At 48.0% G+C, this 25,154-nt stretch overlaps 2 protein-coding genes across 2 annotated transcripts; both read right to left on the bottom strand.

Moving 5' to 3' along the window:
* Positions 1–1,206: 1,206 nt before the first annotated feature.
* Positions 1,207–24,918, bottom strand: HOGA1 (4-hydroxy-2-oxoglutarate aldolase 1). The gene is made up of 7 exons (XM_025991464.2): positions 24,365–24,918; positions 13,073–13,201; positions 12,736–12,863; positions 11,993–12,127; positions 11,642–11,738; positions 9,835–9,968; positions 1,207–2,157 (listed from the first exon to the last, which is right to left on the bottom strand). Exons 1-7 carry the CDS (start codon positions 24,573–24,575, stop codon positions 2,008–2,010), a joined length of 984 nt encoding a protein of 327 aa, XP_025847249.1. The 5' UTR covers positions 24,576–24,918; the 3' UTR covers positions 1,207–2,007.
* C15H10orf62 (chromosome 15 C10orf62 homolog) lies at positions 19,907–20,927 on the bottom strand. Its single transcript, XM_072739670.1, has one exon. It carries the CDS (start codon positions 20,797–20,799, stop codon positions 20,005–20,007), a length of 795 nt encoding a protein of 264 aa, XP_072595771.1. The 5' UTR covers positions 20,800–20,927; the 3' UTR covers positions 19,907–20,004.
* Positions 24,919–25,154: the final 236 nt, after the last annotated feature.

Here is a 25,154-nt window from a genome sequence, read left to right as displayed (position 1 = left end):
AAACTAGGAAGTGGCAGAGCTGGGTGGGATTTGTTTCCCAGTTTTTCTGATTCCATATCACTTTCTACTGTACTTTTCTTGCCCTGAGCATCAAGAGTGCCCACACCCTGAGACCACAGTTATTGTCACACCTGCTGGGTTACCCTGGGCAAGTCCACTCCTGCCTGGGTTTCCCTTTCTCTGCAACAATACCTCCCCAACTGGGCTAATGTGTGATGGTCACTTGCCACACTAACCCCTTTACATGCATGATCTTATGTAGCCCTGAGAGAAGGGAACTGGTATTATCCCCAAATTACAGATCAGATCAGGTACTGAAGTAGCTGCCCAAGGCCCTGCAGATCATAAGGAGCAGGTCTAAGAACTTAAACCAGGCTTACTTAATTTAGGTAGATGGCCAATTTCAGTTGAAGATTGATACTTTTTAGAGTCTCTCCTCTAGGCTTTGTTCTAAACAAGGATCTCTTTACCTTTCTTTTTAGCCAGAGCAATTTAAAAAAAATATTTTATTTATTCATGAGAGACACAGAGAGAGGCAGATACATAGGCCGAAGGAGGTCCCCTCCCTATGGGGGATCCTGATGTAGGACTTGATCCCAGGACCCCAGGATCACAACCTGAGCCAAAGGCAGACACTCAACCACTAAGCCACCCAGGTACCCATACCCAGAGTGATTTTTTTTAAAAAGTCATCTCTGGGGATCCCTGGGTGGCGCAGCGGTTTGGCGCCTGCCTTTGGCCCAGGGCGCGATCCTGGAGACTCGGGATCGAATCCCACATCGGGTTCCCGGTGCATGGAGCCTGCTTCTCCCTCTGCCTGTGTCTCTGCCTCTCTCTCTCTCTCTGTGACTATAATACATAAATAATAAAATAAAAAAAATTAAATAAAAAGTCATCTCTGGTTTACTGCTATACTAGTCAAGTATCACTGGATAAGGTTAAACATTTTTGGAGAGAGCAGCCTTTTTGACAGTGTTTCCAAGCATCTCAGATGCACCTTTTTGCCTCCTACCGCTCACTCAAAACTTCCACATGCCTTTCCCTTAGGCCACCACTGATCTAATACCTAGATGTTAGGGCTTCTCTGAGAGCTGGGAAAAAGCAGACCTTGAAAGTCAAATTGCCCCCAGGAAGGTCCTTGACATCTAGGCCAGAGAACTAAGACCTGCATGGCAGTGCGGTGTTAGTTTGTACGTGGCCACACTGTTTTCACTTATTCAACTTTATTGTAAGAGCAAAGGATTATTTTTCACAACAAAAGCACAGTGCCTAAGGCAAGAGGATGGCTAGGTCTCAGACCAAGTTTCCTTCCCTACTGTTTGCAACCTAGGTTGGCTAGAAGTTTCTGAGAATGTAACATCCACCAGGTGTCATTATTCACCAACTCTGGCAAGCTCCATGGCTGTCCCAGGGAGCTCCAAGGCTGAGATCAAGGCTAGAGATGAGAATATGAGATGATCAAAATGGATTGAGGAAAGGACACTGTGTCTGGAAGGCAGCTTGGGGGCCTTTTGAAAAGGCCAGTGACACATTTCTGATTAGGTTTCTGAGCCCACCACATTCCCCTGGAAGGAGTCAGGTTCTTAGGAACAGCCCTGGCTCCCTGCTGCACTGTGTACTGGGCTCAGGTGTGTACCCCCAAGCGTAAGCGGTCATCCCATCAGTAAAATAGATACCCTTACTTGTGTCCAGCTGCCCCCCTGCTCTTTCCATCTGGCTCCTAATCACGTGTCCTGGGGCATGGGAAAGCACAGTAGAGGGACACGCAATTGCTCCTTCCCAGACTGAAGGTCTCTAAAGAGCCGAAGTTTAGGATACAAATGCCAGCAATCATGGGGCTATAAGAATAGGAAATGGGTGTGCATGGCAGAGCCTGGGAAAGGCTACCTGGAGGACTGAAGCAGGGAAATCGGCCTTGAACCCTCATACTCCCATGTGGCTCTTCAGCTGCAGGTATAAGGCAGGAAGATGAGACGGGCTCAGGCCAGGTACGTCCTTGCCTCACCCTCAGAGCCAGCCATTACTGGTGAAATCCATACGCAGCGCCTCCTCATCCATGGGGCTTAGCTCCTGCAAGGGGGCACGGCAGGGGCCTCCGTAGTAGCCAAACCAGTCCATGGTTTTCTTCAGCCCCGGGATCCCAAAGCGCCGGGTCACCTGTGAAGCAGGGTCTGTTAGGAGAAACTGGGGAATCCCTGCACACGCATGTCTGGGATGCAGATGTGTCTCTCTCAGAATGTTAGGTTTCCTCCCCCCTCTCCTCGTAATGTAATTTCACCAAGTTGGTGACACTAGGGTATATTGGAAATGCAGATCGAGAGACCAGAAGGCGGGTCAGCAGAAAAGAACACAATGCCGACAATTCAAATTTAGGAAGGAAATCACTGCTTGGGTTTCTCAAAGAAAAATCCACCCCACTGGGGAGAAAAGAGGCATTTGGCCATCAGGCTGGGACTTGAGAAGCTAGCAGTGCTGTGGGTCTGGGTGCTAGACCATCACAGGTCTGCAGCCCAGTTTCCAGGAACATAGGGCCAGGGCACACCAGGCTGGGGAAGTCAGGAAGGGGAAAGGTGTGCAAGACCCTCAGGCATAGCCCAGACCTCTACTGGCCCTGCAGCAGAGACCCCCACCCACCCTAAGCTCCTCCCTGACCCCAACTCTGAAAAAACGATGCATCAGCTATCCTGAGAAGTTCCACTTTGTAATCTTATGTCACCAACTTACTACATACATCTGAGTAAGTTCTCTAGTCTAAAATATGAGGGGACTGGACAACATAACTAAAGTGCTTTCCATTGTAAGGGAGCACCTAACGCTCTTGTCAGAACTTAACATCATGCATGAGGACTTATAGAAAATGAAGCATCAAGTTTCTTTGCCTTTGGCATAGCTGATCAGAAGTGTTAGATGAGTCTTTGACTACCTCCAAAAAAGAAATGTAATCCTTACTTAAGTTTTATTTGGAGGGGAGGTAAAACCTTAGAAGTTGGATTTCACAAAGGGTAAAATAACAAGAGAGGTTGCTTGGGGTAAAAAAGTTAAGAACCACTGATGAATGATTGACTAATAAGTATTTACCACTAGAGGCCAGGGAATTTTTTCTTAAATGAGTGATACGCCACCTTCCTCCTAGGCCTGGCCCCAGATGTGATGTTCTAATACGTGGGCTTTTCACCCAAAACCTGAGTAGGGTGGGAAAGACCTAGGGGACAGGATGGAGAGGCATAAGAAGTACCTAGAGAAAAAGGCTTCTTCCACCACAAGTGTATAGGATCTCTGAGTTTCCCCCTCCTCAGACCCATAGAAATAATTGAATGCTTTGGTGGTAAAGAACATGGAATATCCTAAATATAGCCAGGGCAGGAGGCTGGCTGGGTGGGAAGGCAGAGGAAGGACATTGTGTTCAAGCAGGACAGAGCAACAGAGTGACATCAAGCTGCTGCTGGGGTGGCTGAGCCTACAGCCCAGGCAGCAGAAAGGTGTTCCAGGCATTCCTGAGTGTGTGCCCAGAGTTGGCACAGGAGGAGCCAGAGTGAAGAGTAAGGCAGGATGGCATGTGGGAAGCCAGGATGGCAGCAAGCATCTTCTCTTCCCAAGGGGCAGCCACAGCTTCATCTGTAAAATGAGGAGATGACAACACCTACCCCATGTCACAAGAATCAAATGAGAAAAACACCACTGTAAGACCAGACCCTGGGGCGCCTGGGTGGCTCAGATGGTTAAGCGTCTGCCTTGAGATCAGATCATGATCCCAAGGCCCTGGAATTGAGTCCCACATAGTACTCCCTACTCAGTGGGGAGTCTGTTTCTCCCTCTCCCTCTGCCCCTCCCCCTGTTTGTGTTCTCTCTGTCTCTATCTCTCAAATGAATTTTTAAAAATCTTAAAAAAAAAAAAAAAAAGACTAGACCCCTAAGAAAGCTCCTCTACCACGTCCTGGTGGTATGCAGGTTCTGGGACCTTCTCTCTGCAGGTGAGTGGGCATAGACAGCAGAGGTGCCACCCCAGTGGAATGTGCAGTACATACCAGACAGTCTGTGCCCAGCTGAATGGCCCTCATTTCTGCAGTTCTTGCATCCTATTAATAGAGCACTCTACCCCAGGAAAGCCTTCACATCCAGGAGACTTGTGCTTGTCTCCTTAGCTGTCCTTTCTCAAAATCTCAGTTTATTTGCCCCTTTGAGGTAAAGATATAAGCTGTGAGGGAGCTCTAGAGCCCACCTACCACTTTACCCAAACAGAATATTGCTGCTTAGCCTGGGACTCTCACCTCTGATGCAAAACTTACAGGGATGCCCCCAAAAAAATCAGTCAACAAGGTAAGTAATATTTAGTGCCATATTTCTTTTAAAAATCAAAATCAATGCAAAAAAAATCCATGATGAGCAAAGTGTCAATGTTTTAAATAAAGACAGGGTCCAAAAGAACCATGCCCTGCCATATTGTGGCCCAAGGTAAAACTAAACATGTGCCCCTATATACAAGGTGTTTTTATTTTATATTTTATTTTATTTTATTTATTATTTTATTTTATTTTATTTTATTTTATTTTATTTTATTTTATTTTATTTTATTTTATTTATTCATTCATGAGAGACCCTGAGAGAGAGGCAGAGACATAGGCAGAGGGAGAAGCAGGCTTCCTGTGGGGAGTCTGATGCGGGACTCGATCCCAGGACCCTGGGATTACGGCCTGAGCCAAAGGCAGATACTCAACCACTGAGCCACCCAGGTGCCCCCATATACAAGTTTTTGTATTTTTTACTGGTTCATTTTTTTCTACGAGTAGATACAGGAAAAAATTTTTTGATGAGGTTGTTTCCATTTAAGTCAGGAAAGTAAAATTATAATACATTATGTTTTTAACATATATAAAATGTTTAAAACTAAACTAAAAGATACTAATATCTTATTAGCATATATACTATATATACTAATACTAAAACTAATATACATAAAATATTTTTTTTTTAAAGATTTTATTTATTCATGAGAGACACACAGAGAAAGAGAGAGAGAGGCAGAGACACAGGCAGAGGGAGAAGCAGGCTCCATGCAGGGAGCCCAATGTGGGACTCGATCCCAGGTCTCCAGGATCAGGCCCTGGGCTGAAGGCGGCACTAAACCGCTGAGCCACCAGGGCTGCCCCACATAAAATATTTAAAACTAAACTAAAAGAATGACGTTTTAATATACCTACTTTTTAAATTTCCAATATATTTTTTTTCAAATAGTTTAACGTTCTATGCAGGGAGGGAAAAGTATTTAGAGGGGCGCCTGGATGGCTCAGTTGGTAGAAAATCTTTTTCCCCCGAAGATTTTATTTATGTATTTATTTGACAGGGAGAAAGAGAGAGAGAGAGAGAGAGAGGAGAGCACATGCACAAGCAGGTGGAGCAGCAGGCAGAGGGAGAGGGAGAAGCAGGCTCCCCAATGAGCTGGTGAGCCCAAAGGCAGATGACAAAAAAAAAAAAAAAGATAAAAAAAAAAAATCCAAAAAATAAGGCAGATGACAGCTGACTGAGCCACCCAGGTACTCCAAGCCTGCAACTCTTGATCTTGAGGTTGGAATAAGAAAGGAAGGAAGGAAGGCTGGGAAGGAAGGAGGGTGGATAGGCAGATAGAAGGAAGGAAACGAAGGACAGGAAGGAAGGAAGGAGGGTGGATAGGCAGATAGAAGGAAGGAAACGAAGGACAGGAAGGAAGGAAGGAGGGTGGATAGGCAGATAGAAGGAAGGAAACGAAGGACAGGAAGGAAGGGAAGGAAGGAAGGAAGGAAGGAAGGAAGGAAGGAAGGAAGGAAGGTAGGTAGATAGAGTTTCCACTTCCAGGAAGATGGAATAGATGTACTCTTTCCCATTTCTCCCAAAAAATACAGCTAAAACAAAACCTTGGACATTACATAAAAACAAACATAAGACTCTGAAAGGTAGAGAGAAGGAAGACAAACTAGGGACTTTAGGACCCAAAGAACACAGTGGTGAGTTCCCTGGCCTCAACTTGAAGCTTAAGAAGCTGGCAACCCTAAAATGCCAATGGGTACAGATAATAAAAGCCCCCAACAAAAGCCTGTTCACTCAAGCCAAGGACCAGGAAGAAGTAGCCTAGCAAAATGGAAAACTTTTAGACAATCACCACTCTGCTCCAACCAAGTAGCCTAGAAAAAACTGTGGTCCCATCTCCACCATCTCCACCATCCCCACCCAGGCCAGTGAGTGTTGAGTCAGGAGCCAGAACTTCTGCCCTCAACTCTGGCAGTCTTAAAGAGTGCCCTTCCCCCTCCACAATGGATGGTCTCAGCAGAGCCCCGTGAGGAAAGTCAGAGCTTACACACCACTGCCCACACTGAAGGAGCTACCCCCACCCCCCACCCCCGCCCGAGATAATTGTAATGTCAGTAGAGGCCGGTAGGAATCAGTAAGGAGGCATTCCTACCCCTTCCAGTCAGGGAGTTGTCAGTGGAGGTGGGGGACAGAGATGTAATTTAAAAAATCCTCCCCAAAGAAATCTCCAGGCCCAAATGATCTCATTGGAGAATTCTAAAAAATGTTTAAAGAATATTTAACACCAATTCTACATAGTCTCTTCCAGAAAATAGAAGAGGAGGGAATACTTCCCAGTCAACAGATGAAGCTATTATTACCCTGAGACCAAAATCAGACAAAAGCGATGCCAAAAAAAAAAGTGTGTGTGGGGGACTACATATCTCCTATGAATGTAGACAGAAAAATTTTCAACTAAGTATTAGCAAATGGAACTCAGCAATATATGAAAAGAGTTACACACCATAACTAGGTGGGGTTTATTCCAGGGATGCAAGACTAGTTCAATATTAGAAAATCATCCATGTAACTCACCATATTAGTAGGCTAAAGAGGAAAAACAAAATCACAGAGTCCTATCAATCAAGGCAGAAAAACATTGGACAAAATTCAATATCTTCTGCAATCCCACACAGATTGGATTACTATAGGTATATAAAAGACCTTAAAATCAGGTATGCTAATTCCTCCCACTTCGCTGTTGTTGTTTTTTTTTTTTCCAAAATTGTTTTAGCTAGTTTAATTCCTTTGCCTTCCTATGTAAGCTTTAGAATACTTTGGTGTGGTTTTGCAGAGGGATAGACACAGATAATGGGAGCAACAGAGAACCCAGAAAGACCCACATAAATATGCCCAACTGATTTTTGACAAAGGTGCAAAAGTAATTCAATGGAAGAAAGACCATCTTTTCAACAAATGGTGGTAGAGTAAGTGGATATCCAGAAGCAAAAAAAAAAAAAAAAAAAAAAAAAAATTAACCTCCACCTAAATCTCACACTTAATACAAAAATTTACTCAGAATGGGTCTTGGACTTATAAAATGTAAAACTATAAAACTTTTAGGGAGAAACACAGAAAATCCTCACAATCTAATGCTATGAAAAGCCTTCTTCTACTTAACACTAAAAGGATAAATACAAATGAAAATACTGATGAATTAGACATTCATCAAATTAAAAATTTTTGTTCTGCAAAAGATGTGTTCAGAGAATGACAAGACAAGCTACAGAATGGGAGAAAATATTTGCAAACCACACATCTCACAAAGGACTGGTATCTAAAAGATACAAAGAGGGATCCCTGGGTGGCTCAGCGGTTTAGCGCCTGCCTTCGGCCCAGGGCGTGATCCTGGAGACCCAGGATCGAGTCCCACATCGGGCTCCCTGCATGGAGTCTGCTTCTCCCTCTGCCTGTGTCTCTGCCTCTCTCTCTCTCTGTGTCTTTCATGAATAAATAAATAAAATCTTAAAAAATAAAAAAAAATAAAAGATACAAAGAAACTTCCAAAATTCAACGTTAAAAAAGAAAAAAATCCAATCAGGCAAGAGACATAGGCAAGAGACATACACAGACATTTCATTTAAGAAGATATACAGATGGCAAATAAGTACATGAAAAGACGTCGAATAGCATTAGCCATCAGACAAAGGCAAGTTAAAACCACAATGAGATGAGGTGAGACCTCATAGGTGAGGTCTCTGATAGGTGAGACCACACACCTATCAGAATGGCTAAAATAAAAAATAGTTACAATGCCTAAAGCTGATGAGGATGCAGAGAGAACAAGTCAGTCATACATTTACACTGATGCAAATGTAAAATGGCACCACCATTCTGGAAAACAGTTTTTGGCAGCTTCTTAAAAAAACTAAACATGCAGGGGGCACCTGGGTGGCTCAGTCAGTTATGTGTCTACCTTGGGCTCAGATCATGATCCCAGGATCTTGGGATGGAACTTTGTGTCGGGCTCCCTGCTCAGTGGAGTTTACTTCTCCCTCTCCCTTTGCCCCTTCCCACTGCTTGTGTTTGCTCTCTTGCTCTCTCTCTCTCAGATGAATAAATAAAATCTTAAAAAGAAAAACAAAAACAAAAATATTGAAACATGCAATCATCATAATTACACCAACTGTGTATTTATCATAGAAAAATGAAAACTTCCGGTCACACAAAAACCTGTACATGAATGTTCGTAGCAGCTTTTAATAGCCCCAAGTTGGAAACAGTTGGAAACAACCCAACTGTCCTTCCACAGGTGAATGGTGACACAAGCTGCTGTATGGCCATACCATGAAACATTACTCATCAGTAAAAAGAAAAAGGCTATTGCTGCATGCAACGACTTGGATGAATCTGCACAGAATTCTGCTGAGTGAAAGAAAGCCAATTTTAAAAGTTTATATACTCCATAATTCCATTCATATAGCAATCTTGAGCTGACAAAATTATAAAAATGGTGAACATATTTGTGGTTGCCAGGAGTTAAGGAGGGAGTAGGGGTAGGAGGTAAGTAGGCATAGGCATGAAAGCATAGCATGAAGGACTCTTCTGGTGATGAAAATACTCTGTATCTGGACTATATCAATGTCAAAATCCTGGTTGTGATATTGTACTTTTAATTTTGTAAGATGCTCCCATTGGGGGAACTGGGGAATGGGTACATGGACTCTCTCTATATTATATCTTTTGTTTTTAAGATTTCTATTTATTTATTTGAGAGAGAGAGAGAGAACACAAGCAGAGGGAACAGCAGAAGCAGGCTCCCCACTGAGCAGGGGATCATGACCTGAGCCCCAGGCAGACACTTAACTGACTGAGCCAGATACCCCTGTATTATTTCTTACAACTCCATCTGAATCTATAGATATCTCAAAATTAAACATTTAATTTAAAATATACATACAAACCCATTTTCCTTCCTGCCTCAGACCCCAATATGGCTCTGCAAAGCACTGCCTGGCTCTTGACAGGCATTCCACCTTGGCTCTTCTCTTTGATTTGCCCAATCCAGAATTGGGGTACAGTGTCTAACTGCAGGATAGATTATTTAAGGACAAAACTCTGGGAAATCTGGGCTCTGAAAACATCTAGCCTTCTAACTCCTCCTTTACTCCCAGTCATTCTGTTTTCCAGGATCTGATTCCCTATTAAAGCTGATGGAAAGGCCCATGGTTCATGCTTTCTAGGCAGCGCATCTCTAAGTAAGAGCCCAGAGTTACTTATGTCACCACAATCAGCCAGCCAGCGTGTCTGCTTCAACGCTTACTCCTGGGTCTACAGGATTAGAAATTTAACTGGTTCACTAAGTGATTTCCAATACAGCCAACGGGACTCAACTTTGAAGTTGTGATTTTCTGGAGAGGTACAAGGAATTCCCACACTAGGATGTTCTCTAAAAGGACTTTTTGAAAGGGAAGAGGCTAAGTGGGGACCCCTGCGCCTGCCCTGACTCCTGCTCCAACAAGGACACAGACACCCCCACCCCCCACACCTTGGGGCCATTGGCTGGGAGCTCACCGCAGTGTTTGGCTCAATGAGGCGGTGCTGCAGTTTCTGGGCATCTTCCCATTGCCCCGTGAGGCAGAGTCGCTCCAGCTGGCACACCTGAGCCCCCAGGACATTGGCCAGGGCACATACACCCCCCACAGCTCCTGCCCCAGAGAAAAGTGCAGAACATCAGCCAGAGCCTCTTCTCACAGGCAATTCCAAACCCTGGGGTTTCCAGCACCTCTTATTCTGGGGAGAGAGGATATGGATTTTTATGCCACTGGTTGGCCATTTCAAAGGCATGCTCTGAGAGTCCAGAGTACAGATTTCCAGAGAGAAAAGCTGCCAGCATATTTGAAGTAGAATCTCACAGGCTGAAGGTCAGGGAACGGAGCCTGAAGGTTAACTTAAGGACAGGTCCTCCCCTGCACCCCCCAACACACCTCCCAGAGTAAAGTCCCACCTGCTAGTTGACACCTCCACGATCCTCTAATAGCCCCCTGACTCATCAGTCCGGGAAGGGGGTGGAGTGGATGGGAAGAAGCCTTTGCTCTTCTGAAATCTTATTCCCCTCCGTGAATTCAGCCTGGGAATGTGCTGGGGCCAGGTGGGGGAGGGGTAGTGGAAAGAGCCCTGGACACAGGAGACCAGGCATTTCCTCCCATTGGCAGCATGAACTTGCACAAGTCATGGACTTCCCAGTCCTCTTTGTTCTCATCTGGGCAATTAAAACGGGCTGGCTGTGATCTCAGGAGGTCTTGCCATTCTGCAGGCCTGCGATGGGATTCTAAGGCTAGTTAGGAAGGTCCCTAAGCACAGCGGCCTGAAGACCGGAGAGTGGGAAATTTGGAATGAGCTAATACAGCTGCCATTTATGGATCCCCACTTTCTGCCAGGCACTATGCAGACACTGAGCCAATGCTCTCACATTCTTACAACGCCTCCTGCTTTATAGAGTAGAAGCTCAGGCCCAGAGAGGTTGAATACCCTGCCCAACAGTACTCAGTAAATGGCAGAGCTGAGATTCCAACTCACATCCCACCCACCAACCCCCACCTGGCCTCTAGAGCCTGTCCTCTCTCCATCTACCCACCTTCAGCAACAAGGCTTCAATGGGTCTTCTTTTCTGCCTTTGCACTTTAGAGACTGTGATGTGATAGAGGAGAGATGTGCAAGGACACACACAGCAAGCCTAAGTCCAGAGAAGAGGAACCAGCATTGCCCCCTCAACCCTGGAAAAGTAACTCGGATCTGTACTTGCTGGGGCTTCAGCCCAAGGGAGCAGATGCTTGTTCTCTTCCCCCTCTGGGGCCCAAATCCAACCTGAACCCCAAGAAGCCTGACCCATAACAGATAAGCACAGTTGGCTTAATGGTGACATTCCCAGTATCCTGGACTGGAACAGAAACAGGCAGCTGAAGATCCTGGGTCTGATCCTATAGGTCTGACGATTCCTACTGGCCCAGCACCAGGATGAGAGGAAAACAGACTTGCAGACCAGAGGAAAGACTCCAAGGCTCCAAGGCCTCTATCCTCAGAGAATGATTTACAAGGTGAGATCAGAGGAGCTCAATTTGTTAACTAAGCAGGGAGCTCAGGGCTTAGAACAAACTTCAGGCATCCCCATTACAGACCAAGGATTATACAAGGCCACCCTCTTCTGTCCAAAAAGGTCACTCATAAGCACCTAATATTCAAACAAGCAAGCAGTGTGCTGGACTTCTGAGGCTTCCAAGTAGGCAGGATGGCAAAAGGACCCTGCAGACCCAGACTCCGCCCACCTGGGGGGGGCCTGGGTATACCACCCATGATAGCATGAGAGGAGCAGGAGGCCTACCCACAGCATAGCCGGCCAGCAAGAAGCCAGCTGATCCAGCCAACACCTGGAAATCCTGCTTCCTGGTCTTGTGAACAATCAGCCCCATCCTGGTCACCTGCAAGAGCAAACCTGTGTGAGAGCTGCACGTAGAGCTTCAACACCAAGCAAGATGGGTGCTGGGCAAGGGAGGGAGAATGAGCATCCAGGCTCCAGAGAGCTGTCCCCAAACTTGGACAAGGCCGCAGAGAACCCACATAATGGGAAGAACCCACATAGGAGCCCAGGACTGAAGCAGGTCCCAGAGCTGCCCTGAAGTTAATAACACAGGAGAAGAGGAAGGAGTGCCAGTCAGGAGCCACTGCCACTCACATCGCCACCACTGTCCTTGATGCCCACGATGTTTGGGTGCTGGGAGAGCGTGACCACTGCATCCATGGGCAGGTCCAGCCCCGTGTTGGCTGGGACACTGTAGAGCACCACAGGAATTGGGGAGAGGTCAGCGACCTGAGGGAGGTAGAGAAGAGGGGAGAGACAGAGGGCAGCTGCCCAGGCCCGAGGAGCCTGAGGCACTGCCCATCACCACCCGCTCTGGGCATGGGTCACTGTGCGGCCACCCGGGCAGGCCCACCTCCTGGACTAGACATCACAGGGCTATGTCCCCTGCTTGTAAACAATAATAATACTATTTCATGAGAGCTTTCTATGTGCCAGGCTTAGTTCTAAGCCCTCTGTATTTTTTTTTATAAATTTATTTTTTATTGGTGTTCAATTTGTCAACATATAGAATTACACCCAGTGTTCATCCCGTCAAGTGCCCACCTCAGTGCCCGTCACCTAGTCTCCCCCACCCCCCGCCCACCTCCCCTTCCACCACCCTTAGTTCATTTCCCAGGTCCTCACAACGATCCCGTGAGGAAGACACCATCATTCCTTCCATCTGAGAAGGGAGGAAGCAGCCTCATAGTTGGTCAAGCCAATTTCCCAGCAGCATCCCCTCCCCATTCCCATAGCTGCCATTCATGGGAAGTAGGCTCATCCCTTGGCCCCCAGCTTCTCTATCTCTTCTCCCTAGCCAGCCTCCTCTTGGTTCCAGGCCCCAAACCCATGCCCACCTTGGTGTAGTGGTGAATGAGGGCAGCACTGCTCATGCGGCCACGATAGTAGCAAGGTGTCACCACTATGGCGGCGTCAGCCCCAACTTGGGCCATGCTCACAGTCATCTCCACAGTGGCTTGGGTGGCTACAGGAAGAAAGAGGGAGCCTTCCCTATAGGTCATGGAGGGTGAGAGCAGAAGGAAAGAAGGGCAGGGCTAGGACCCCAGGGCAAACAAGAGGTTCAGAAGATACAGAACCAGTTGACTGAACTGGGCCAAGGAGCCTGGCTCCCCACCCGCAGGCACCCCCAGACACCCCCAAGCACCCCAAGGGCCCAGAGCACTGTGGCCTCACACTCGCAGCCAGAGCCGGCTAGCAGGAGTTTGTCCTTGGGCATGGCCTGGCGGACTCGGCTCACCACCTCCAGCCGCTCGCTGCTGGTCAGGAAGGGGAACTCGCCATTGGAGCCCTGGATCACGAAGCCTGCAAGAGAGGTTCCATCACAGCCAACGCCTTTGCGTCCTCTTATGAATAACTGGGACATGGGTGTTACACGCACTCCCAACGCCATAGTTTTGCACACATTTCCTTCCCATCTTTGTCTTGATGCAGGCAGAATGTTTTACCCAGTTGCCATGACAGTGTCCACACCATTTTTCTTTGTGTTAACGAAATGTCTTAGCTATACCCAAAAGAATCAGTGATAATACACTCCACAGGTGTGTATCCAGCACCCATGGGAACCCTCCCCTGATCACCTTTCTCTTCCTCTTCTAGCTGTCCCGACTCAGGTGTCATTGTTCTCATTCATGTCTTTATACCCTTAAGACATATACTGACCCACAAACAAGATATGTTTTTTGCCATTTTAAGCTTTACAGAAATGGAATCAAGCTCATACAACCTTCTGTGGTTTGCTATTTTTGCCCAAGATTATGTTGTGAGCTTTGTCCATAGCAGTACACAGCTCTGACTCATTCATTTTAATTACTATATAATAGTCTATTGTGAAGTGAGACAATTTACTTTTCATTCTCCTTTTGAGGACATTTAGAATGTTTCCTTAGTTTTGCTATTACAGATAATGCCAAAATAAAAAAAAAACATGTTCCATAAAGTCTTCTGTGCCCGTGTCTGAGCTTCTCTACAGTTTACTTAGGTGTGTATTTGCTGGGCCACACATGTGTGCATCTTCGTGTGCCAAATGCCTGCCTTATTTGCCAGATCATAACCCCATCGGCACACAGAAGGTTCTGTTCGTGTTCATCCATGCCAACACTGGGTATTGTCAGAATTAATTTTCGCCAATTTTCTGGATGAAAAGTGACATTTCATTATTTCATTTTGCACGTTCCTATGTTATCAATCATTTGAGAGGTTTCTAATATCGCCGGGTAGGATGTCAACCCTTTTGTATCACAGAATTAATGCTCTTTTGGCTGAATCTGAAGGGAATGTTAGTAAAACCATTTTCGTCTCTGCTTCTTTAACTTTCTCCTTTCTCTTCTTCCTCCTCTCTACTGCATTCCATTCCAAAAACATTGTTCTGGAATAGTTGACAAATACAGCATATGGCACAATAGTATTAATAAATAGGAGACTGCTTGGGAGAAAGGAAAGAAAAAAAAGCTCTACAAAATCCCCCGCCACACAGTTGTGAGAGACCGTCATTTTGACTTGGAGCTTCCTGACAGTCAAAGCTAAAAGGGAAATGTGATCAGCTGACAGATATGCAGAACTCAAGATAAAAGCAAAGCAGCTGCCCTGGAGACACAGAATTTCCTGGCATTAGGACCAAGAGAGACTGTTCCAGTGAGTCATCCTTAGGGGACACAGTGTGATGGAGAGTCAACTTTTCACCACAAACAGTTTTCCATGCTGTTCAGTGCACCATCAGATTCCACTGAGTGGATTACCAGAATGGCTCACTGGATACTTAGCGTTCCCTATCCCCACATACACTTTTTTGCCTTGGTAACATTGCAGGGAGCATCTTGAGGCAAATGATTTTTGGCTTCTGTTGCACTGCCTCCTCAGGATTCATTTCTCCATGTCACGCTAGGAGCCTCCTTCTGTCTTGTTACAAAGGTGCTGGTGATTTCCCACGGGCTCACTTCTAATTTAAGGGTTCCCAACCCCAGAGAGGATTGGACCAACACCCTCTACTTAGGGGTCAAAGATTCTGAGATGGAACTTTTGCCACTCCCTCTATGGACATGCCTCCAAAGACGTCTCCTTCCTACCCCAACCCCGCCTGCCACCACCACCCTGGAAGGGACCCTGGCCAGTTCTTGCTTCAGCCACTTCCTCCGTCCTGTTCACTCACTCCCAAGTCTCCCTTCATCCTGGTGGCCAGTTCCAGGGGCTCCTGAGCAGTAGGACGGCTGGGGCTTGTACTCTCAGAGTAAAAGCAGGCTACTTTGCTCAAGACACCTGGTGGCCTCTCTCTAGTCTTGTGAAGAAGCATCTGACCCAGGCCTGACTCCCAAGAAGGAAGTGAGGCCAGACTGGGGAAGGAAAGAATATCGCAGAGTTGGGGAAGCAGTCAGGCCCAACTCCCTCTGGTTTTTGAGCAAGTTACATCATGTCTCTCAGTCCCCATTTCTTTTTCTATGGGATGACAAGAGAAACAATTTCAATCCTACCTTATAAGGCTATTTTAAGGGCCCAAACAAGAAAATGTACAAGCAAGCATTTTGAGGGGCAGCCCAGGTGGCTCAACGGTTTGGCGTATGCCTTTGGCCCAGGGTGCGATCCTGGAGTCCCAGGATCGAGTCCCGTGTCAGGCTCCCTGCATGGGGCCTGCTTCTCCCTCTGCTTGTGTCTCTGCCTCTCTCTCTCTGTCTCTCATGAATAAATAAAATCTTAAAAAAGAAAAAAAAAAAAACATTTTGAAATCTGTGAACTGATGCTGCCAAGAGCCCCTCTTTCTCCTTGGTTAGATGTCCAGTTTTAGGCCTGATGTGCCACCCCTGGTGTAGAGAGGTGACCAGAGGAATGGGAGAGCCAGGGTCCCACATGGGTCAGGGAGTGAAGACGGGCAGTGGTGGAGAAGCAGGGCAGTGGAGTGGTTGGACACATAGGCTCTGAACCCAGAGGACCCAGAGTGACTCTCAGTTGCAGGCCCTTATCAGCTATGATCTTGGGCAAATAGCTTAAACAAACCTCAGCTTCCTCTCATGGGAAATGGGGATATTAGTGCTCTCCTTAAAGAGTTGTGAGTCTTAAATGAGATACTATTTATAAAGTGCTTAGATTAGAACTGGCAGTGTTAGCTCCAATTATTATGCAGTCAAAAGGTGCTCAAATCTTAAATCAGGAGGCTGGCAGCTTTGGATCTGAGGTGGAGGAGGGTGGCCTGTGTGGGAGGGGAGGCTGCATTTGAGAACTTCTCTTGCCCTCTCCAGCTGCAAGGCAAAGAGGCTCATTACAGAATTCTCTCTCTCTCTCTCTCTCTCTCTCTCTCTCTCTCTCTCTCTCTCTCGGTCCCAGGTTATGCTGGCTGCTCTGGGAAGCCAAAGTGGCCTGGGAGAGAGAAGTGGGTGTGTTTGGGGCTAGAGATGCACAAGGAACATGGTGACTTACTGTGGCCCCTTGACCTAACATTATTGCCACCTCCCCTGAGAAGTATTCCTGGGATCCCTCCACTGGACAGCTCTTCTCCGAACTTCCATCACTTGTTCTTTGTCCTTCCCTGCGGCCTACTTAAAAATACACAGAAGTTCTCAGAACCCTTCTATCTCTCCCACCTCTGCCTGCAGGATTAGACAAAATTTCTCAAACTGACCTCTGCTGTAAAATGGGGAAATTGGACTGGGTGGTCTTCTAAGTTTTCCTTGGGGTCTAAGCTTTGGAGTCAAGTTTCTGGCATTTCCTCCTACCTTTCACTCACCTCTAAATGTTCTCCTTCAGCCAAACTGCCAGGGACCCCAGACACAGTGTCACTATCTTGCCTCTATGCCCTTGCTTATGCTGTTCCCTTCTGCCTGGAACACCTGCCTCCCTAAGCTGCAGCCCCTGAGAACCTTTCCTCACTCCCCCAGCCTCTGCACCTCCTTGCACAGCACTTGTCCTACTTTGCTTAGAATCATCAAGATCATGGATGATGTCCCATCATTTTGGCCTCCCCCATGACACCCAATACACTGCTGGTGGAGGTGTGTGTTTTTTTTTTGTTTTTTTTTTGTTTTTTTTTTTTTAAATTTTTTTTTAATTTTTTATTTATTTATGATAGTCACAGAGAGAGAGAGAGAGAGGCAGAGACACAGGCGGAGGGAGAAGCAGGCTCCATGCACCGGGAGCCTGATGTGGGATTCGATCCCGGGTCTCCAGGATCGCGCCCTGGGCCAAAGGCAGGCGCCAAACCGCTGCGCCACCCAGGGATCCCCTGGAGGTGTGTGTTGACAATTTGTGGTATAAAAGAAAAATTGTCCCAGACCCTGGCCTGGGGCAGAGCTTTATTTTTGTGTGTGGTGTAACTGATAACCTTCCTTGGGCAGAAATGGGCATTCCTGATAAAATGCTCGGGCAGGTTTCTGATGAACTTCAATGGAATTAAGCCTTCATCTGGGAAACCAGCCACCCACACAGCTGACACTCCACCAAGAGTCTAGTGGCTGGTAGATAATTTGACCATTCTCTTTTATAAAAAATATCCTTACCAAGAGATCATACTTGAATTGGCCACTTAGAAGTCGTTTTCCTTGAGCTACAACTGTAATAAAATGTTGACATCTTGAATTACTTTTAGAATTAAGGAAAAGTTGCAGAAGTGGTACAAGGGATTTCCATACATCCTTCACATGACCCCCAGCAATGATAATGTCTTACTTTAGTAGAATTATCAGAACCAGAGAATTAACACTGGTACTATACTAACTGCAGACTTTGAATTTTGTCAGTTTGAAACTTTTTTTAAAGATTCCAAATTCACAATCAGCCAATCTGAAATTTTATCCAATAAACTTTTAAGGGGATTTAAGGTCTTCCAGACAAATGCATACATTTTAGGCATTTCTACAATCACTTGCAGAAGCTACACCTCAATACTCTTGCTTTTTGTCTACTTTGGCAACCTACAACATTTTCTAGGGTGACTGACCCCATTTTTTCCATTAATATTTTTTAAAAGGTTATTTTTATTTATTTGAGAGTGACAGAGACAGACTGAAGGAGGGGGAGGGCAGTGGGAAAGGGAGAGGGAGAAGCAGACTCCCTGCTGAGCAGAGAGCCCAACACAGGGCTTGATTCCAGGACCCCGGGATCATGACCTAAGCCAAAGGCAGATGCTTCACTGACTGAGCCACCCAGGCACCCCCATTAATATTTTGTTACAAATGATTTTATTTTTTTATTTAATGAATTCCCTTATTTTTTAAGTAGGCTACACACTCACTGTGGGGCTTGAACTCACAACCCCATGATAAGGAGTCACATGTTCCACCAACTAAGCCAGCCAGGTGCCCCAGTATTTAAATATTTTAAAAATTACTAAGAAGTGACTTCATATAAATGCTAACATATATACTTTAAATTTTAAATACTTCATAACAGGGGTGCCTGGTTGGCTCAGTTGGTGGAACATGCAACTCTTGATCTCAGGGTTGTAAGTTCAAGCCCCATGTTGGGTGTAGAGATTACTTAAAATCTTTAAGATATAAATAGATAGATGATAGATAGATGATAGATAGATAGATAGATAGATAGATAGATAGATAGATAGATAATGGATAGATGAATTCAATACCTCCAATTATGCCCCATAAAATCAATCAACAACATTATTTAGGGTGTTTGTGGATTTATCCATCCTTTGCAAGGATTCTGGGCACCTTCTCCAGGGAGTTTGAGGCCCATGGGCTGGGAAACACTGGCAAGTTCCTAACAGATGCCAACAGTCCATTTCTATGTAAAGGAGTCACTGCGGGTTAGACAGTGCTGTGTCACTGACTTCTCTCAACTTTCACAGGAGAGAGAGCTGCCTCCCTTTAACTGCCTTACTGGAGGTCACCCCTTGCCCCAGAAATAACTTCTTGGGACCCAGGAAGAGGAGGCAGGGAGAGTCCCAGGCTTTCAGGAGGGCACAGAGAGTGGCAGGACATGTGGGAAGAGGACAGGGATAAGCATGAGAGAAGAAGATCCCTGTAGGGCCAAAGAGCATTGGCCTGAGGGGCAGCATGGGGCAGGGATTCAGGGTCTGAGCTTTGGAGTTGGGCAGAGTTGGGCTCTAACTCTAACAACATCACTTACTGTCTATGCCCTATCAGGCAAATTACATCTCTGAGCCTCAGGTGTCTCATCTGCCAAACGGAGATAACACAATGCCTTCTCTATAGGGCTGTGCTGTAACACTTAGCACCAAACACAGCATACACTAAAAATGGAAAAGAAAAAAAAAAGGGGAGTTGCTGGTAGTATTAGTAATACTAGTAATTAGCAGTACTAGCAGCAGCAAGCAGCGCCAGTCCCAGCCATAGTGATAGAAACAAGAAGAGAGAGTATACACAGCACAACAGCTCTGAAGGTAGGTGGGGGGAGGCACTAACGGGGATCCCAGTGGGCCCCAGAAAGCAGGTAGAATACACTGCAGTGCAGGAGGCCACACAACTTGAGAAGCAGTGGACAGGGTGAAGATGACACCAAGAGGACAGGAGACCCACCTCCCACCTTGCCTGCTAGCTTCTGGAAGCCTGGCCCTCCCCCCATCTCCTGACATCTGGCTGCTTCCTCCTTCCCTGGCAACAGCGGGTTGGTGGGTGCTGAACTCCCTGGAGACGTCCCATTCTCAGAACCTGAGACTCAGGGAAGCTGATTTATGGAGTCTTGAATCAGTAAAAGGCCCAGGCCAAGGGCCACATGAAGAGGACTATGGGAGCAGGAACCCTCTTCCCATATGGCTGCCCAGTCCTGAGGCTGGCCACAGAGCCCCCAGACTCAGAATGAGGGAATACAAGGCTTTATTGGCTCAGTTCCAGGCATTAGGCGTCAGTCTGGGGCTCTCAGCTACTCCTGGGATCTGCCTCGCCTATCTTCTCTGTGGGCCTTCAGGGGCCCGTGAGTCTGTCTTGGCCGCTTCGCTTCCTTCCACTCGCCCTCCATCAGGAGCCGTCCTCTGTGGCATACCCTACTCACAGACTGGGAGGGGCCCAGGACCCCTGAGGGGGTCTGAAGGAGGGATTTGGGCAGCAGCATCTCACTCTGGGCCACACAGGCTGCCCCACAGGAGAGAGAACAGGCCTGCAATTGTGTGCCAGCCTTGCTGGGGGAAGGGGTGGCTCCACCCATGGTTAGGTGGCTTTAAAGGGTTGACAGATCTGGTGGCTGCGGTTGGGCAGACTGTGGCTCTGGTGGCTTGGGTGGCTTGGGTGGCTCGGATGGCTTGGGTAGCTCTGATGGCTCGGGTGGCTCTGGTAGCTCAGGTGGCTCTGGTGGCTCAGATGGCTTGGATGGCTCGGGTGGCTTGGGTAACCCTGGTAGCCAGGGTGACCATGGCCATGGAAGGCATGTGTTTGGTTCATGCCAGCTACAGTGGTATCCCGCTGAGTGAGAAAATTCCCTTTCAGCTTCAACTCTACCTCCTCCAGGGCCTTCAGCTCCTCCTGGTTGATGTCTTTGGAATCCAGGTGGCCTGAGTTCTGGTAAGTCGTGGCTCGCTGCAACATGGAATTAGCCAGTTGCTGTCCCAGGGTGTTGATCTCCTTGGTACAGGTAGCCACAGCGGCCCATGTGGCTGTATCCGTGGATGGGGATTTTCCAGACTCCCTATGGTTCTCTTTGGTCACTGAGGACCCGGACATCCTCTGCTTACTGGTGAAGGACTCCCGGTGCACAGCCGTGCCCACTTCGCCTTGCCTTGTGGTGACAGTCTCCATGCGAATGGTTGTGCTGGCTTCCCCGCTGCCGCTCTCGGGGGAAGAGGCGGTGCTGCTGCTGCAGGCGGCCAGCTTCTCTTCGGAAAGGCGGCTAAAGTGAGATTTAATCCAGTTCTCATTCTTTGCTTTGTGACATTCTGGTGGCTCCTGCTCATCTCGTACAGACTCAAGGGATGCCTTCCTTTTCCTCTTCCTCTGAATCCACAGCATGAGGCTTCCACCTCCGATTAAGAGGGCAGTCCCCAGCACCACCTTGCATGATGGTTGCTGGATGAGCTCCAAGAAGGCCTCCAGGACCCTAAGCCAGGCAGGCAGAGCTAAGGGCACACTGGGAGCGGGGGAGCCCGGATGGTATGGTTCATGCTTGAAAGGGCAGGTTCCCCGAGGCTGTCTGGCAGGCAGGCCCCCAGCTGTACCCTTTCTAGGATGCCCCTCCCGCCTCAGCAATGAACCCCATTGTGAGCAAGGTTAGAGGGTGGGGTGGGGAGAGGCCTAGGCACCCCTCACGTCTAACCTGGCAGGTATTTCCTGAGGCCCAAGTCCTGTCTCCCACCCTGACAGCTGTCCCTAAGGTCAGTGGAAAAGCATCTTTCCTTCTGTCTTCTGCTTGTGACCCATTCTTCGACTCAATCCTTATTTTCTAATCTTTGGTCTCTTTCCCTCTCTATACAGTGGCTCACTGACCATGACTGAAGGACCCCCTTGGTTAGGCTGGTATCCATTCCTGGCTGCCTGATGTTGGTATCTCCTTTGGTTCAGGGCCCACCCCTTCTGCCAGCTTAGCACATTTCATCCCCATCTGCAGCCCCAATCCCTTTACAGAGCAGGGTTCAAAAGGACAGGGGCCCAGGAAGGAGCTCATTCTAGAATAATATGAGGTCACAACTGGGTAGAGACAAGCAGCGGACTGAGAAGGCAGAGCAGATAGGATAGGGGACTTCACCAGATCCCAGATTCCAGATCCCAGGGGCTGTCCCAGGACAGGGACTGCTACCTCTTACCTTAGTGATGCACCTGCATACCCAGAATTTGCTCCCCTTCCCCTGGGCTCTGGTTAAATGGACACAGTTTAGACTGTGAGCAGGTGAGCCACCTGGCCAGGGTCTCTGTAGGTACAGATAATAGAAAGCCTGGCCCACAATCCCAAATTTCTATCCTCTCAGGGTAGAAACAGGCCTGGGCCCCTTTATTTTTCTCCCAGAGGCATCGAACACATTTTTTTAAAATGCATTTCACTTTTTAAAAGTGAATGCTAAAGTAAATGCCAAAACAGCATTGTAAAAATTGTGATTTTTTTTTAAACAAAATATTTTCTTTAAGAAAGTAATGGCTTTACTATACACAGTAGTATCTTAGTCTACGTACTAAGGGAATAAGATACAAGCTCAATGTTTTATGGGGAACATCATCTCCCTTGTCCTACTGAAGTAGCTCTGTGGTCATCTACTAACCTCATTTGGAAATAACAATTCAAAGTTCATCTTTGAGGTTGTTTGTGGGAGTGAGTTCAGGGCCAAATGGTCCCTCCATAACAATTTTACCCTCCAGTCACTAGTTTTCATTTTAAAATGATACTCTTTATATAAATAATCAGTAAAAATTAACAGTGCAAAAATAAGAAATAAAAGAGAGCTACACAGTTTCAGGCAATAGCTTCCAGAAGAATATCTAACTTTTCACCTACTCATCAAGGGCAGGTTCCCACCTCCTCTTTGGAAGACTTTTAACTTATTGCAGGAGGCCCTGGCAATGTGGTATGCAACGGCTTCCTCCTCTGCTCCTGACTGTTGGGTTGCAAAGCCAACGCCGGGGGCCAGAATTGAGCCAGAGAAACATCATCTGTAGACCAAAAGTTGCTCACAGTTCCTTTCCTGGACATTCTGGCTGTGTCCCGGGAGCAGTGATGGGACCCTTGGCTCTATTCTTTGTGCCAGGGCCTCACACTTGAGCTCCTTGGGAGGAATGCGTTAACCCTGTGGCTCAGTTCCATTCTAAAATGAGGAAATCAGATTAGAGAGGTTCAGTGATTTCTCCAAGGTCACCATAACTGGCAGAACCAGGATTCTTACCCAGGCCTTCTAACTCTGGATGCTGAGCTCTTTTTATCCAGCCCACTCCCTCCCACTGAGGCAGGAGCCTGTGTGGGTTGTTCTGTGGCCCATAGCCTGCCAAATCCACTTTATGCCCTCTGCAGGAGTGGATAAGTGGGTAGGAGGGAAGGAAGGGTCCAGAGAAGAGTCTGGGGTGTCTGGATTCTCTGGGTGGCAGGCAGAAACTGGACATAAAGTCCACCGTTTTCACGCCCTGCATTAGCGTATAGACCTTGGACCTGGAGGGTGAAACAGAGTCTTCCTCCTCTTAAGATTCAAGGAGCTAGGGGCACCTGGCTGGCTCAGTCAGTGGGGAGCATGGTACTCTTGATCTTGGGGTCATGAGTTCAAATACCACGTTGGGTATAGAGATTACTTAAAACTTTTTTTAGTAAATAAAAGATTCTCACTTTGCTTCAAGAGACCCAGGCCTCTGGCAGACTTTCAGGCCCCAGTGGGCTGAGCCCGAGTAGAAATTTACTTAAGAGTTTGTGTCACTGCATTTACTGCACCCTAGGGAAGAAGAGTCGCATCCGCTCAGTCCTGAGATGTGGATGGGGTTTCGGTCAGGCCAGCAGTCACTGTCACAAAGCAGCTCTCCCCACAATGCCGATGATACTGTTGTCCTAGTGATTGTGACCACTAGATAACTTCTAAGGTACATCACCCTTTCCTAACCACAGCATGCTTTGCCCTCTCTTGGATTTGTCTTGCAACCATCCTATGACGTGGGCATTATTACTCCCACGTGTCAGATGAGGAGACTGAGGTTTTGAGAGATTATCTCACAGCTAAGTCAGTGGGAGAGCTGTGATTTGAATCTATAGCCCATGTTCTCAACTGTTCCCCTGCCCCACCTCAGTCAGGACCTCTCCATTCCCAGAGCTGGTGCCAACCAGACTTTATTCGTTGAAATAGTCTGTTCTACAACTCAGAGGTTTAGTGTGATGGAGTGAAACCAAGTGTGGCCCTGCAGTCAGACCTGGGTTCAAATCCCAGTTCAGCCATGTATTAGCAATGACTTTGGGTGAGTGACTATGTCACTCTGAGCCCCAGCTTCCCATCTCTGAAACAGGGCTAGTGAGATTTTGGCCTCAGGGACTTGCCACGGGTGATAGATGAGGGTGGGTAGGGCAGGATGGGAGGAACTGACCACTTTGTCTTTCACTTATTGTACCTGTGGCCATGTTGCATGTTGAGTGTTACAAGTGTCTGGTCCCTGACCTCATGGAGGGGAGACCCCTGTGTAAGGAGGGAAAGGAGTCAGAGGATCCAGAACAGGAATTAATTCGGCCAAGGGAGGCTTGGCCCAGAAGAGAGTGTGTGAACAAGGTTTTCAGGGAGATGAGCTCGCAGGCTGGGGTGCCTTGTGACATCCCCAGCTGCCTTCACAACTGCACAGCGTTTGGTTGACGAGGACTTTCACACCCATTATTAGTATGATTCCCACAGTAATGCTGGGCTAAGAAGGCTCTTTGGTAGTTTGCAACTGGGGAAACCGAAGCAGATGCGATTCAGTCAAGGTTGCAAGCCAGCAAGGAGCTTCCTGTCTCTGGACTCCAGAGCAGTGCCGCCTGCACAACTGCTGGGGTCCCCAACTGTCTGTCTCTGAGCTGCTCACAGGCGGCAGAAATTGGAATCATTCACATCTCCTCCGACTCCCCCAGAGGGCAGGCCCCACTTACCTCGGAAGGGGAGAGTACCCAATTTGTGCAGATTCTCCTCCAGTTTCCCATAGTCCACCTCTGCCGTGGCCGTGAAGGGGGTGGTCACAGGAGGGTAGATGCCTGCAATGTCCACCTTCCTCCCCTCCCCTGAGGCCCAGCCCCCCACATTCCTGGACAAGCCTCTACCAAGCCCCTGCCTCACAGAGGACCAGACTGCACGGCCCAGCATCTCGGCAAGAGGCCCGCGGCCCAGCTGATCTCTGCCCCGAGTGAGGCTGAGTTTGGACCCCGTCCTACCCTGTTAATGATCAGTGTGTCTAGTTAAAAATTTGCTGCCCCCTCCCTGACTGTAGGGGCTGGGGCAGCCAGGGCGGGGCGTCCCCGGGGTCAGAGGCCCCGCTTTGGGAGCAGCGGCAAATGCCACAACCGAGCTTCCCTCTGGCCGGACGGAGGGTGGGCGGTGTGCCGGAGAGCGACCCTAAAGGGCCTCCGGAGCGAGGCCGGGTCCTCCCGGTTCCCGGCCCCACAGGCGGGTAAGCCGGCTTCCGCGCGGCAGTCGGGGGGCGGGGGGCGGGGCGCGAGCCGATTGGCCGGGCCGGTCCTGCCCAGCGGCGGCCCGTGAACCGCGCGCTCCGCCCCGCGCCCCGGGGCCCGGTCCCGGCCTGCTCCCCCGAAGCGCTCGCAGCCCCGCGGGGCAGCGGTCCCCGGGACACTGGGGCGGGGGGGCGGGCAGGAGGGGTGCAGGGAGCAGTGACCCGCGCGGGGGGGTTTGGAAGGGCAGCTGGCAGGAAAGAAGACACCTCGGTAG

The sequence above is a fragment of the Vulpes vulpes genome, chromosome 15 (genome assembly GCF_048418805.1).
Source record: "Vulpes vulpes isolate BD-2025 chromosome 15, VulVul3, whole genome shotgun sequence".
NCBI classification, from domain to species: domain Eukaryota; kingdom Metazoa; phylum Chordata; class Mammalia; order Carnivora; family Canidae; genus Vulpes; species Vulpes vulpes.
The sequence above is the reverse complement of the archived record's forward strand: the minus strand, read 5'-3'. Positions and strand labels throughout refer to the sequence as shown.